General features: G+C 40.7%; 2 protein-coding genes across 2 annotated transcripts; one reads left to right on the top strand and one right to left on the bottom strand.

Annotated features, from left to right (window-relative positions):
- Positions 1-2: 2 nt before the first annotated feature.
- LOC145710460 (ubiquitin-conjugating enzyme E2 K-like) lies at positions 3-1,355 on the bottom strand. The gene is made up of 6 exons (XM_081788216.1): positions 1,223-1,355; positions 1,062-1,160; positions 913-1,011; positions 774-871; positions 578-725; positions 3-506 (listed from the first exon to the last, which is right to left on the bottom strand). The coding sequence occupies exons 1-6, from the start codon at positions 1,305-1,307 to the stop codon at positions 430-432; spliced, it is 606 nt and encodes a 201-aa protein (XP_081644342.1). The 5' UTR covers positions 1,308-1,355; the 3' UTR covers positions 3-429.
- Positions 1,356-7,230: 5,875 nt separating this feature from the next.
- LOC145710468 (uncharacterized) lies at positions 7,231-13,941 on the top strand. The gene is made up of 15 exons (XM_081788225.1): positions 7,231-7,522; positions 9,413-9,601; positions 9,647-9,802; positions 10,420-10,621; positions 11,013-11,169; positions 11,216-11,281; position 11,386; positions 11,519-11,590; positions 11,635-11,783; positions 11,985-12,187; positions 12,237-12,313; positions 12,362-12,460; positions 12,507-12,596; positions 12,797-13,076; positions 13,291-13,941. Exons 2-15 carry the CDS (start codon positions 9,422-9,424, stop codon positions 13,362-13,364), a joined length of 1,806 nt encoding a protein of 601 aa, XP_081644351.1. The 5' UTR covers positions 7,231-7,522; positions 9,413-9,421; the 3' UTR covers positions 13,365-13,941.
- Positions 13,942-13,991: the final 50 nt, after the last annotated feature.

Here is a 13,991-nt window from a genome sequence, read left to right as displayed (position 1 = left end):
AGGATGATCATATTAATCATTTATTTAAATTCACTGAAATGTTCAATCAGAAGTTTCTTACTGAGCTTTGTAAATATATATAAATAAATATTCATGTCGGCGTTGCTACTTTTGGAATTTTGAATCAAGAATTTTGAACTTTCAATCGAACTTTTTTTTTCATTTTGGATACTCTAGTTACATGTGTTTTTTATCAAAGGCGTGAGAATAGAAAGGAGTAAGGTCGGGTAGCTTGGGTTTTGATCTACAACTGCTGTTTTCTTTTTGTTTCGTGAATTTGAAATGATTGAGTTTGGGGGTGAGAAAGAAGAAGGATGAAATGATCGGTATCGCTGATCAAATTTTATTATTTTTTGTTGGAATACGCAGCACGATGTTCTGCTGTGAAGAGTTTCGGTTTCTATTTTTTTAATTACAAAATTACAGGCTTCAGTTGAACAGAAATTGCAGCGCGTTCTCCGTGTTCCAGTCGTGTTGCGACAGGCTGGCAAGTACTTTTTGCTTGTCTGAAAAGACCAGAATGAGTAAGGGCGGCAATTGGATAAACTGGATGACTGGAAAAGAGCGGACAACTTACCAAAACCCATGGCAACAACTTTATCGAGCGAATCTTTGTAAGTAGCGTTTAGTGCTCCAGGAGCGCTGGCGTGGTACTGAGCCCAGAATTTAGCCGTCGCTTCCCAGCAAGCGCGGTTCTTGTTGAATTGAGCCGCAACAACTGCGTCCTAAAGTTGCGTTCATTACTGTAACTGTTTTCGGTTTGATAAGTTTACCTGTGGATCGTCAGGTTCGGGGCTCTCTAAAAGAGCTTGAATGGACAGTAGCACCGTTCTGAGAGTCATGGCAGCCGCCCATTTTGTCGAAAGAATATCTAAGAAAGACATAGCTTTAAGAAAAAAGGAGCGCGCACACCTAAGCAAATGGCACCAGTGACGGAAGATATGTTCGGATGCCAAATCGGCGTCGTAAAGCGAATTTTCGGAGGTGAAAACGGATAATTCGGCGGTATTTCTTAATTTTCAATAAATCTAGCGACGAGTTCTACAATCAAGATCTTTTACCTATTAGCAGTTTGTATTTGCCGCCAGCGTAGACTGTGTCAGGAGGCCCGTCTATTTCGCCCTTGAATTTCATCATGTCGCTGCCATCTCCGAGATCTATTCATTCGGCTTTACTCTGGCTAATCCTGCTACTGTAGAAGACTGTACAAAGCCGTTTCCTAGTCGAATTCCCACCAGGTCGCCTCCCTTCTTCTGAAAGTCCTTGAGTTCTTTCTGGACGCGCGCGATCGCGATTGAATCTGCCATTCTCGATTTTTTTTAAATCTAAAATTACAAATTTTGCTTCAGTTTTTTTCGTTTTAGCGATAAAGCACCTAAAACTAGAAAACAAGAGTAAGACGTATGTCTCTGTCTGTGTCCCTTCTAATTCGTCGAGGGAAATAAAAACGATAAGACTCACTAATTAACTCGCAAAATGCATGGGAAAGTTATCCATTCAAGTTTCATTGAATGATAGGCCAGAACTTAGGTCCTTGCGTCTGATGCTTCATATATATCGGTGATATATCTTCATTATTAACCGCTATTGTTTGACTCGATACAGTATGTCTGGGCTTGGCAACCTGTATGAAAAACAAGGGTCAGTGTCTGTAAGATCTTAAATGAAAAGCCGTTACGACTACCCTGACTCAGGATTTCTAAACAGGTTGCCGAGCCAGCAGTATAGACTTCACTGTATGGTATTGACATCTCTATCATACTGTTTATATCTCGAGACAAAGACGAATACTGAATCGTATACACAGTAAATAAGAGACTCCACGATAAATCGTGTAAAGTACTAACCGTATACACTCATGAAGTTCTAGTTTTCGTCCCAAATTGGGACTCCCAATCTTACAGTAAGATCCCTGTTTACGGATTTCTGCAGATCAACAAATGAAAAGCTGAGTTACAATTCATTGTAAAAATTTATTTCGGGCAGTACATCAAGGAGCCTAAAATGATCAAGAATTCGGTTATAAATAGTAGTTTGAATGAAATTTTCAAAAAAAAAAGCGGAAAAAGAAGAATATTTTTTTTGTTTGAATTTTTTGAGCAGCGGAGAAAAAGCTACTGAATAAAGTAAGGTAGTAGAAGTATTGCAGGAGAAAGAAATAGGCCAATAAGAATAAGGATAAAGCTTTCAAAAGGTTGGTTTTTAAAATGGTTTGGAAATAAAAATACTTTGAAGAAAATCAAGACTTGGGCGCATTTTGAGAAAAAAAAAGAGGATTTCAAAAGTTTGAAATGAAATTAGAAAAAAATAATAGTTTTGGAAAAAAAAGTGTTTTCCTAGTCTGAGGAAGCGGTTGGAGAAATATTCAATAATAAAAAAATGGTTGTTGAAATGTTCGAAATTCAGTTAATTTCATTTAAAAACACAGTCACAAACAGTAAAAGTATCAGTGCACCAAGAAGAGGGAGCTTGAGCTGAACTAGATTTCACAAATGCTGAATTTCAAAGAAAAAAATGACGAAAAAATTGCTCTAGCGTTTAATGCGCTTTTTCGCGCGCTTTCACAGGATTCAAAAACACTCTAGTGCTACTGTAATAACTCTAGTATCCACTTCATATTTTTTGAAAGGAAAAATGAATTGATCCTGTTCCTTTTTGGTGAGAGCTGCTTCGACCTGCTTTAGCTTTTTCTCGAGCTTTCTTCGTTTCTTTTCCGAGCGCGTCGATTTCGCTGAAGACGACGATGAGGAGGACGAGCTCGAAGAAGACGAGGACGATCTAGGGGCGCGTTTTCTTCGATCCCGGCTTCTTTCTTTGCTTCGATCTCGCTCTCTACTGCTCCTCCTAAATATCCATGTTACTCGGGTCATATAGGGGTGTCATTCTCGCCTGGGCTCAGAACCTGCGTACAAAACCTGAGTCAGGGTCTTGAAAGAGCTTTGCGGCTTTTCATTCAAGCTCTTTGAAGGCCCTGACTAAGGTTTTATACACAGGTTTCCGAGTCCAGGCTCTGACCGAAAATGGAAATGGTTGATAAGCGACTTTATCCTCTTAGAAGACTGTACCTGCGCGAATGCGAGCTAGTTCTTGAGCTAGGCTTGCGCTCAGTGTATCTCTTCGCTTTCTCTTCCAGACGTCTGGTTCTCCTGTAGTCGTGGTCCTCCGAATCTGACGCTCTTCGAGACCCGTTTTTCGTCCGGAACGCCTGTTTTATGGTTCATTAGTTATAATTGTGAGAAGAAAGTACCTTAGGGGTTCTTCTTCCTGAACTCTCGGACGAATCCCTCGACGAATCGGAAGCAGAAGAACTCCTCGAAGACGACGATCGCGACGAGGAAGACGAGGAGGACGACTGAAAATGATGAATACTGAAGCAACTAGAATTAGATTTACGTCGATTGTGATTGTAGCTCGCGAGTTGGAATGTCCGCGTCTCCCCCTTTTCGCGTTGCTACTCTTGGATGAGGATGATTTGCGCTGCTCGTCTTCGAAATCTTGGGAGCGGTCCCATCGCTCGCTCGTTTTCCCGCTCATTTTTTGGCGCTGGCGCTCGCTTTGGTACGACTCGAGTTCCTGAACACGTAATTGAATTAACTATTTAATACCACATCGTCGATTGATACTTAGTAACTTAGAGTTGGGAAAAGGGGGTTTCCCCCTTAGAGAGGGAGGGGGTGAGTTGTCGTGTTTGGTTAACCAACGAACACCGACTTATGATACAGTTCTTTTCCTCTTTTGTGGACATTTTTTGTCCCAAAATTTTCGAAAAATGTCCACAAACTTGGGCAACGTCTTCCGAAAAATGTCCCATCGAAATCGCTTAAAATTTTTTTTCGAGATTTGAGTACGCCGAATGGTTTTCTAGACTTTGCATTTATGCTCCTGAAAGACTGACAAAGGCCCCTTTGTCTCTAGTTCAACCTTTAATTTTGTTTTTTTTTCGTAAACAATGAACAACTCGATCTTGATTAGCAAGAATTAATCTCAACACAAAAAAATTGTCTTTTTTATTTCTTTCCGCGAAAAAATGTCCACAAACTTGGAACAGCATCTTTTATAAAGTGTCCCACTTGAAGGCCTTAAAATGGAAAAAATGTCCACAAACTTGGGGTCCACAAAAGAGGAAAAAAACTGTAGCTCCAAAGCTCTCAATCTACCAACCCCCTAACCCCACAAAAGCTTTGCTCCCGAATTCAGGGACAACCTGTCCCAGAGAGGGAAAACTAACCTTGGACAAGTCAGGAAGATGGTTTTTCTCGAGCTGTATCCTCTTCAAAACGTGCTCTCTCTTCTGCGGCTGTTCGCCGTTCTTTTCGCCCAAAACGGGTCCGGCTCTTCGAACTTCACAAAAAACAGTCAGTTAAACAATCAAGCAAGTCTCCCTTTACCTTTCTCGTCTTGCCAGAGTTTTCATTTTCTCCCAAAGCTGGTTGAATTCCGTTTTTCCGCAGCCGTGCTTTCGCTTTCAACGCTTTTTCCCAAGGTGTCTCGCCAGTTGCTTTTGGTGGTGGAGGACGGTTCAGTCCCACATGCGCTAAAAAAGGGTGTTTGCAGAGGTTTCGCGTGGCTCTCTTCATTTGTACCTCGAAGCCGCAAGCGGCTTCTTGCTTCTAATAGTTCTTGAGAAAAAGAATTACCTGATCTGACGGGCATGACCGTAATTGTTCGTTTTGTCTTTGGAATGGCTTCTTCCTCGTCTTCGTTTTTGGAGAACATGTTGTATTTGCCCGTGTCGACCTTCTCTTCGACGGGATTGATCACTTCCATGTTCTTGCGCGCGTGGACAAAGTGGCATCGCTGCCCGTACTGGCAGTACCCCTGCCTGAAAACCACTCGTAAGAAGCTGAAAAGCTCGGAAGGTCTTACTGGTAGTATCGACAAAGCGGCTTTTCCGGACGCGTCTTCGCAGGGCGCTTTTCTTTTTCGGGGAAAATGGAAGGAAGATTCGATTTTTGCTGCTCCTCTGCGCCGGCTTCTCCGTCCGAACCGCTGATTTCGCCGTCCTCCGCATCTGCACGAAAAATAATGTTTATTTCATAGAATAAACTATAGTATAAAATTTATACTACGATGGAACTAAAAGGGCCCTCGAGCAGACTTATCAGTTATTGAATTAGTTTTGAAGCTATTCTATAACTACAATCGTTTCGATGCAAGCCTCAGTTAAAACCGCGTAGCGGCTTTTTTACAAAATGATCCTTCTCTACCTAAGAGGTTTTCTTACCCTGACTCAGGTTTTCTACACAGATTGCCGAGCCCAGGCACTCTAGGCCAGAGTAAGCTTGATGCTTCAAATACTCTTCACTAAGGCCGCGATTCCTGCGGCTTTTTCAGTTATTTTTACTCGAAGCCGCAAGCGGCTTCACGATTTGAAGGATAACTACATAAATCTATGGCGGACAATTATTTTATAACAATTTTAGAGCGATATATGAATGTTGCGAGTGAGTGTACTTTGAGAGAATGAATTTTGAAGTTTTGAACTTGTTTGTTTTTATTAGCCATTTCAAAAAGGGAAAAATGAAAGTGTTTCTTACCGGATTTGATTTCGCCATCGTCGGAATCGTCACTCAGCGCGCCTTCCTCTTCTTCCTCCTCCTCGTCCGAGTTCGGCCGATTTCGCTGGTTCTCGCTCTCCTCGTTCGAGCGTTTTCGCCCGTCGCTTTCGTCTTCGAGGAGGTCGACCACGGGAAGAGCGTTTTGAGGTTGTGGCTTTCGTCCTCGTCGTCGTAGTCCAGCTCGTCCAGATTCAATGCATCGGCATTCATCTTCCGAAAAATAGCATTTTTAGATTTTTGACGATTTTTAGCTTTTTCAGATTTTCGAAGTTCTGATTGATTTTTTCAAGTTGGCAATTTCGCATTTTCCAAGAAAAGAAGAATTGTTTTTCGAATTCTAGAGCGAGCGCGCTCGTTTAAAATAAACAACAACGCACAATGCATTTTTTGTTTTTTGAATTTTGCAGATTTTTTGACAGTTTTCTGTTCTCAAAATGGAAAAGAAGAAAAAGAAGTTTTGAAATTATTGAGAATTTGAACAAATTGAGCAGCGTTTTAGATGAGAAGCCGCGCAGCGAAAAAAGGAAAACGACGCCCACGCGCTCTGACGCCTCGAGCAACAAAGACTGAATAAACGCACTAAAACGGGAACATATTTATTTCTCGATTAAAAACTGCTTAATTTGTGGAATAAATTTTATTACAGATATGTTAATTGTTGCCTGAGGGAATATTTCTTGGTATATAATAATTAACAAAAATAATAATTATAATTAATAATTAATTAACAAATAATAATTGTTATTACTTAACAAAATTCTTTTATTAATTAATTGATATTAAATTAATTAACTTAATTTCATCATAAAATTTAATAATTTCGACTTTGAAAATTCTCAGAATTTAAGTTGATTTCTACAGTAGCCTCAATTCCGCGATTTATTTTTGAACCTTTTTTATCAGTCTCGAAAGTTTCGAGTCGAAACACTTATTTTAAGGGAAAATCAAGAAGAAGAGTCCTTCATTTTATGCCCTCAAAAAGCAGGATTAATAGTCTTAGATTATCCGATCAATTTCGAGCAGAAAAGTAACAAGATCAAACAAAAGAAGAGTCTTTAGAAACGTCTATTTGTTTGTAAGTTTTTTTTAATTGCTACATACTACGGTTCCTATTTCGGACTGACAAATTCGGATCCGATTATTTGAGGCTTCAAATAAAAGAAAACCTTTCCGTTCTCGGCGGCTTTACATTTCAGCGACTTCAGACCTGGGCTCGGTAAACTGAGTAGAAAACCTGAGTCAGCCTGACCCTGGGTCTGAATTACCTTAATTGAAAAGCCGCATAAAAGATTGAATTGATAATTTGCGAAGCCGCTGCGCGGCTTCGTTTTTAAAAAGCCGCTACGGGGCTTTTCATTTAAGATCTTTCAGATCCTGACTCAGGTTTCCCGAGCCGAAATTTTAACGAAATGATGAGTTGGAATCAGAGAGGAGAGATCCGTTAATTCACAAAATAGTCGCAAATCGAAGCAGTAATTAGCGACTTTTAGCAGGATTTTAGCCCCCTTGCGTCGCTGTTATCGGTGGTGGAGCTGCGCGAGAAGCTAACGGCGCCACCTCGGCTTGGCGCGCGTTTCGGCGGTGTCTTTGGTTTGGTTTGGTTTTGCGTTGGCGGCTGGGGCGGCCGCGCGCTCGGCGAATCAGCGCGCGCCGTGGCTGGCCACTTCGCCTCGCCGCAGCGCGAGACACAGCCGCTTGAAGGACTGGAGCGCACTTGCCAGAGTGTGCCAGAGAGATTTGCCGCGGCAGCAGCAAAGAGAGGACGGCAGAGAAGTTAGCTCCAGACGACCACCATCGCCAAAACGCGCCAACAGAAAACCAGCCAGCTCTGGATCTCCACCATCTTCCAAGGTGGAGCTTCTTTGCTCCCGAATCGCTCCAAACCAACAATCATCAAAGTCTTAACTAAAAAGTAAAATCATCAGATTCAATCGTCTTCCCAAGACTTTCTGGTCTTGCAGTAGGTGAGAAACAGTAGCACAAATTCATCCCTTTTTCCCATTTTTTCCCAGCGCGCGATTTCCCACGATTTCAGTTTTCTTCTTTTTTCATTCATTTTTGTTTCTCACCAAAATCGATTTCGGAGAGGAGCTACAATTTTTCTGATTCTTAAGGATATAGCCTATGAAATTGAACTTTCATAGCGCCTAAATGCGACGTCGGATCATTCTATTTCAAAAACAATCCTATCTAAAAATGTACGCAGAACTCGATTCTGGTACTTTTTAAAAATTTTCATTAGAATTTTTCTCTGTAGAGCGTTTTGAAATCTTACGATCGCGATTTCTCGAAATATTTACATTAAATCGCTAAAACTAAACCGATGACTGCATTAGCAAAATGCTAAACTAGAATATTGTGGCTGAAAAATTCTCAAACTCGGCCAAATTTTCATTCTAGTGTTTTCCTCTTTCTTGCTCCTGTTTTTCTTCCATGCGCGCTTTTTTGAGTCCAACCAATCAGAGCGCTCTTTCAAAGGCGCGCACTCTCTCGGGAAAGAGGAGTCGAGAGATTAAGCACACCGCGCAGCGCTTTTTACACTATTCACGCGCCGAGGAAGCCTCATGGAAATGGCTCTAAAATCGGTTTTTGTCGAGATAAGAGAAAACCAAAGCCACAATATTGTAGATAAGGGTCTAGATTACTTTTCTATCAAAAAAACTCGACCGATTTAATGTAAATATTTCGAGAAATCGCGATCGTAAGATTTCAAAACGCTCTACAGAGAAAAATTCTAATGAAAATTTTTAAAAAGTACCAGAATCGAGTTCTGCGTACATTTTAAGATAGGATTGTTTTTGAAATAGAATGATCCGACGTCGCATTTAGGCGCTATGAAAGTTCAATTTCATAGGCTATATCCTTAAATCAATACCCGATTCAAATTCTTTTGGACCTTTCGAAAGGAGAATTTAAATTCTTTTAAATAATTTAATTGGTGAAATTTTAATTAATTATTTTTCGAAAAATAATCAAATTTAAAATTTCAATTTTCCATTTTTGTTTGAGCCAAAACTGGGCCGGCAACCTGTGTAGAAACCTGACTCAGGGCCCCGAAAGATCTTTACTAAAAAGCCGCAATCCGGCTTTTTATAAACAAAGCCGCAAAGCGGCTTCGCCAGAATTTAAAAGTTTGATTAAGATTTTTATCAAGGCTCTTTCGGAACCCTGACTCAGGTTCCTACGCAGGTTGCCGACCCTTAAAAATGGGAAATAAAAAGTTTCGCCAATAGAAGCATATTTTCCTTTTGATCGGAAAAAGCTACTGTTTAGTTGAAACTCGGTAAATAAAGCTGGCTTTTTCTTTCAATTTTTTCGCGGAAGAGTGATTAAATTATAGCTCGAGGCGCTTGAGCGAGCAAAAATCGCTGATCCTTGCAATTTTCTATTATTTTTCCTCAACTAAAACGCACTCGAAATAACAAGTCATTACTGTAGCAATAACAGTCTCTGTGTCGTTCAATTTTAAATATTCTCGTTTCGGGGAGCTTTATTTTTTAATTTTGTTTTACATGAAATAAATGTAAATTATCTAAAGCAAGCTATTCTTAATATTAACTTTTTAGCGACTGTAATTGATTATTATTGTTATTATTTCTAAGAATTTTTCTGAAGAAAAAATACTGTATTATTTTTATGAATAAAATTGTTTTCTTTTAATAACTTAAAAGAACTTGAATCAATGAAATTCGCTAAAAATTTAAAGATAGAATAGCTGATCTTTACTTTTTATTGTTTATTTAGAATTTTTACTTCCAAATACGGAAAAAACCAAATCGCGCAATTTTGAGACTTGCTATTTTGACGATTATTCATTTATTTTGCTCGCTGTCTAAAATAACTGATCTGTTCAGTCGGAGGCAATGAGTCAGCAGCAGCAGGAGTATGAAGAGGAGCCGATTATGGAGGAGGAGGATGGAAACACCACCACCGTCCAGTTCATCGCCGTCGCTCCGGAAGAGCACGAAAGAATGGTCCGAGAAGGAGAACTGCCAGAGACGATCCAGGGAGCGGACGTTCAAATGACTATAGGCGGAACTGAGGTGACTAATTGAATAATAAAATGAGCATTCTAACTTGTATTACAGGCACGGCCAGTGCGGCTAATCGCGGTGGACAGCAACGGCATCCCGGTGACGGATCCGACGATTCTGCAAGCAGCCGCCGAGCAGGCCGGAATCATGTTCGTTTCAAAAGACGAAAACGACCACGAAAATCAAATTTCCATCGACGAAGCCATGCAGGTAAATTTCTTCTTGATTTTCAGACTTTGAATTATTTTCTTCTTCTGAAAAAAAGGTGTTGAGCGCGACCTCTAGGCTTGTCCCTGGCGCCACCATCTTCGCGCTCGCACTTTGCTCTCTTGACGGAGCAAATACCGCAGTGAAACTTGTTTTCTTAATTTTAAGAAGGGACACCCTTAAAATACGATATTTTGAAGCTCTTGTGAATATACTTAATCTGTATCCCCTCTGATATAAGTAACCACTAAGTGACTATTTATCAATAACAAACACGTCTATTTTCCAGTAGATTTTTCCTGAAGAGTTAACATAATCAAAATGGGGCCACCCTTATTTATCCTTTAACTTCCTGCGTGTGTCCCCTTGTTCATCCTTCGGCCACGTAGCCTTTCTTTTATGAAAAATCTAGAAATTTAGCGGCGGGTAGATTCTATCATTCACAGGTAAAGCTATGTGGCTGAAGGATGAACAAGGGTACATATGCAGGAAATAAAAGGATGAACGAGGGCTTACGTAATTTTAATTTCTTTTATCCCTATTTTGCAGCGAAACTAAAATTTTGAACTTGACTCAGCGAGCCAGTGAGGAGGGATTAATAAGTAAACAAAATTGTTCAGCTGCGAAACGAGGAAAACCAACAGGTGCCTGGCTACGGGGATCAGCAGCCCGCGGATCCGTACGACTACCAGGCTGAGCCGGAGTATCACGACGCAGATAAGGGCGTCCCTCTGCGAAATTACACCAACCAAGACGTTGTCTACGAAGAGACGACGGATAATGGAGGAATTAAGCAGCAAGAAAATATTTATGACTACCAAGGTCAGTTTTCTTTTTAGAGATTTTACGTGGTGACACCGTTAGTTTTCTGCGGGAAATAAAGTGAAGGTACAAGATAGGGGTCTAAGCCTTACTTTTAGCAGAAAATGAAGGGTGTCATCACAATATGTCTTTGTAAAAATGATTATTTTCTACGATATTTAACGAAGTGACACCCTTATTTTCTGCTATAGAGTGTTGAGGCCGTATCTAATGCCTTAGCTTTAATTTTAGCAGAAAATATAAGGATGTCACTACGCTAGTTGAAATGAAAATTTAAAGAAAGTAGCTCTTTCGAGTTTACTTAGGAAGAAAAATGAGAAAGAGTTCACTTCTCCCAGGAGAATTGACGTTGAAAGTTGAAAAGAACGCAAAAATAAAAGGATTGATTTAGACGTGCCGATCCAGAACGAGCCCAAGATCGAAAATCACTACAAAAAGTCGCAGCAAACTACGCAAAGGACGAAGTATCCTGGAACGATTCAGGTCGGCGCCAACGGCGAAAAACGCAAAATCTACCAGTGCTCAGAATGCGCCTTCTATTCCCACAGGTACTTCTGGTTTCGTAATAACTAATTGCTGAAATTCTAATTTCAGACATTCCAATTTGATACGCCACATGAAGATACACACCGATGAAAGACCCTACAAATGTCATTTATGGTAAGTCCTCCCAGGATAAAAGATTGACAAAGGAGGCGCTACATTCTGTGATTCCTCGAAAATAAGACAGTGACACCCTTATTTTCAGGCGAGGTTAGGGTTAGTGTCAATCTACCAAATCTACAATTATTCACTAGTTCAGGCTAAATTGACAATAGCTCTACCACTGCCTCAAATTAAGGGCTTTACTCGGTTAATTTCTGATATATTTCGATTTCTAACCCGACCATTTTCTAGCGCGCGCGCTTCCGTACAAACACGTTGCTGCGGAATCACATCAACACGCATTTAGGGGTCAAGCCTTACAAGGTAAACACACTTCAACTTCTAGTGCTCATTGAATATCTTTCTAGTGCCCAGAGGCGAACTGCGAGATGGCCTTTGTAACATCTGGTGAATTGACGAGACACAGGCGGTACAAACACACCCACGAAAAACCGTTTAAATGCACTTTGTGCGAATACGCTTCTGTCGAAATTTCAAAACTTCGTCGCCATTTTAGGTCAGTCCAAAACTTCATAATTATTTTTATTAGAAAATATCGTTAATTAAAAACTAACATAATAAGAATAAGTAGTCTTCAAAGGGCGCCAGGTTCGAATCCTGATGATGACAACTTTTTCTTGATAAAATAAAGATTGGGAGCCATGAAAACTTAAAATATATAAAGTCAAAGAGAACTCCCTTGTATAAAAATATTTAGATCTCACACGGGCGAGCGGCCTTTTAGCTGCGACATCTGCGGCAAAGCGTTTGCAGACAGCTTCCATCTCAAGCGACACAAGTTCTCGCACACGGGCGAAAAGCCTTACGAGTGTCCGCACTGCAAGGCGAGATTTACACAGCACGGCAGTCTGAAAATGCACGTCATGCAGCAGCACACGAAGACCGCTCCAAAGTTCGAATGTAAGAAACGAAAAAATATTCGTTGTTGATTTCAATTTCGCGATTTTAGGCGAAATTTGCCACACGATGTTGGGGCGAAAGTCCGACTTGAATGTTCACTTGCGCAAACAACATTCATATCAAGAGGTAATGCCGCCGTTGCTGTTTTTTGTTTTTATCGCTGTTTTTGTTTAGATTCCCATGCAATGTCGCTACTGCGAAGAGGTCTTCCACGACAGATGGTCGCTCATGCAGCATCAAAAGACGCACCGCTCCGGTCGCTACAGAATCGACGTAAAATCGAACACGAACTTTCTAGCGCTAAAAATACATTTTTCAGGAGGACGGAAACCAAATCTTCGATCCAGATTACGACTCCGAAATGGACGACATGGAAAGCAGTCATTCCCAGGGCGGTCTAGTCTACACGGTCAGTCACATAAAAGAAGGGTTGAAAAAGGGGTTTTCAAACGTGCTGGTGAAAAAGAAAGGTGCAGGCAGTGGTGGTGGTGCCACACCAGCGCCACCAGCCAAGCTCTCTCTCCAGCACGTTTAAATCTCGCCACGTTCTCATTCTAATGAGCAAATGCTGAAAAATTTTGGGCTCGCTTAGATATTTTTGTTTTTCAGGAGGACGGTCACGTGATCGGGCAGAACGGTTCGCCGGTAATGGTCCAGCGCGTGCAACACCTGGACGGGCAGCAAGGAGTGCCCATTGAAGAGCATCAAGGGCAAATGGCGGAGCACGAAATGCACCAAGTCGACCCGCACCAAATGGAGCAGCACCCCGGCCAGCACCAAGAGCAGCAGCAAATGCACCACCACCAACAGCGGCAAGTGCATCCAGGCGATGCAAAGTCCGAACGCTTTGAGCAAGAGCAACAGCATGATCCCTTTGCTTTTGACGACGGTAAGAGACAAGGACTTTTTCATAAAGATTCGCATTTTGAAATCGCTTTTCAAAGTGACACCCTTAAATTTTCTTTCCAAAGTCAAGTCTAGCCAGTGAAAAAGGGTCTTAACCTTTCTCGGAGCAGAAAATATAAGGGCTTCACTCTGATTAGTCTACTAAAGAGAACCTAAAAAGCAATTATTATTATCATTCATCTAAGCGATGTTTTCAGACCAAAATATGGGCAATGGAGAATACATGCACGCTCCTCAAATGGGCCAGTCGATGGCGCAACCGGTGGAATGAGTTAATTCAAAATTAATGATTCTCTCGAAAGCGACCCTGTTCTTTAACGAACCCAATTAACTTCCATTCTTATTATTGTAAATGTTTATTTTGAACCTTCCTTGAGTAGGATGCATTTATTTTTATATATTCAAAATTTCAAAACTGAAAAATGAACTGAATCAACCCAACTTCCCCGATTTCCCTCAACTCCCCATTGACCTTTTTCTTATTCTTCTTATTCCCAACTTGTTCCAACTCGAACTCGTGCATTTTCCAAAAACACGAGTTCTGCATTTAAAATTGCAATTATCAAATAATCGCTTGTATCCTTCTCTTACTTCTCTCTTTATTTCTTATTCGGCTATTATTAAAGTTAATCCATTTAAAAGAAAGCTCCCTGTTTCATAATTTTAAGCCGAGAATGTCTGGTTTTGAATCCATCCTTTCCTCACCCGCTAAAAGCGTGAAAAGGTGCTGCTTGGAATTCAAGTTTAAAACCTCTTACTCAGAAAGTGCCACTGCCAAAATCATCAAAAAGTATTAAGAAAAATAAAATGATCTTCTTCAACAAATACACAATTATTAACATGCTTATTTCTCGTCTCATTTCTTTGCATAACTTTTTAAATTAGCATTTTGAAAAAG

This window comes from Oikopleura dioica, chromosome XSR (assembly GCF_907165135.1).
Source record: "Oikopleura dioica chromosome XSR, OKI2018_I68_1.0, whole genome shotgun sequence".
Classification (NCBI taxonomy): Eukaryota; Metazoa; Chordata; class Appendicularia; order Copelata; family Oikopleuridae; genus Oikopleura; species Oikopleura dioica.
This window is presented reverse-complemented; position numbering and strand designations above follow the sequence as displayed.

Bases quoted from the DNA above. Each gene is read 5' to 3' on its own strand.
- LOC145710460 (XM_081788216.1), bottom strand. From the start codon at position 1,307: ATGGCAGATTCAATCGCGATCGCGCGCGTCCAGAAAGAACTCAAGGAC. The intron at 726-773 runs GTAAACTTATCA...ACGCAACTTTAG, and splicing joins CCGAACCTGACGATCCACAG to GACGCAGTTGTTGCGGCTCA. The intron at 507-577 runs GTAAGTTGTCCG...TGGTCTTTTCAG, and splicing joins AGTTGTTGCCATGGGTTTTG to ACAAGCAAAAAGTACTTGCC.
- LOC145710468 (XM_081788225.1), top strand. From the start codon at position 9,422: ATGAGTCAGCAGCAGCAGGAGTATGAAGAGGAGCCGATTATGGAGGAG. The intron at 12,314-12,361 runs GTAATGCCGCCG...GTTTTTGTTTAG, and splicing joins AACAACATTCATATCAAGAG to ATTCCCATGCAATGTCGCTA. The intron at 13,077-13,290 runs GTAAGAGACAAG...CGATGTTTTCAG, and splicing joins TCCCTTTGCTTTTGACGACG to ACCAAAATATGGGCAATGGA.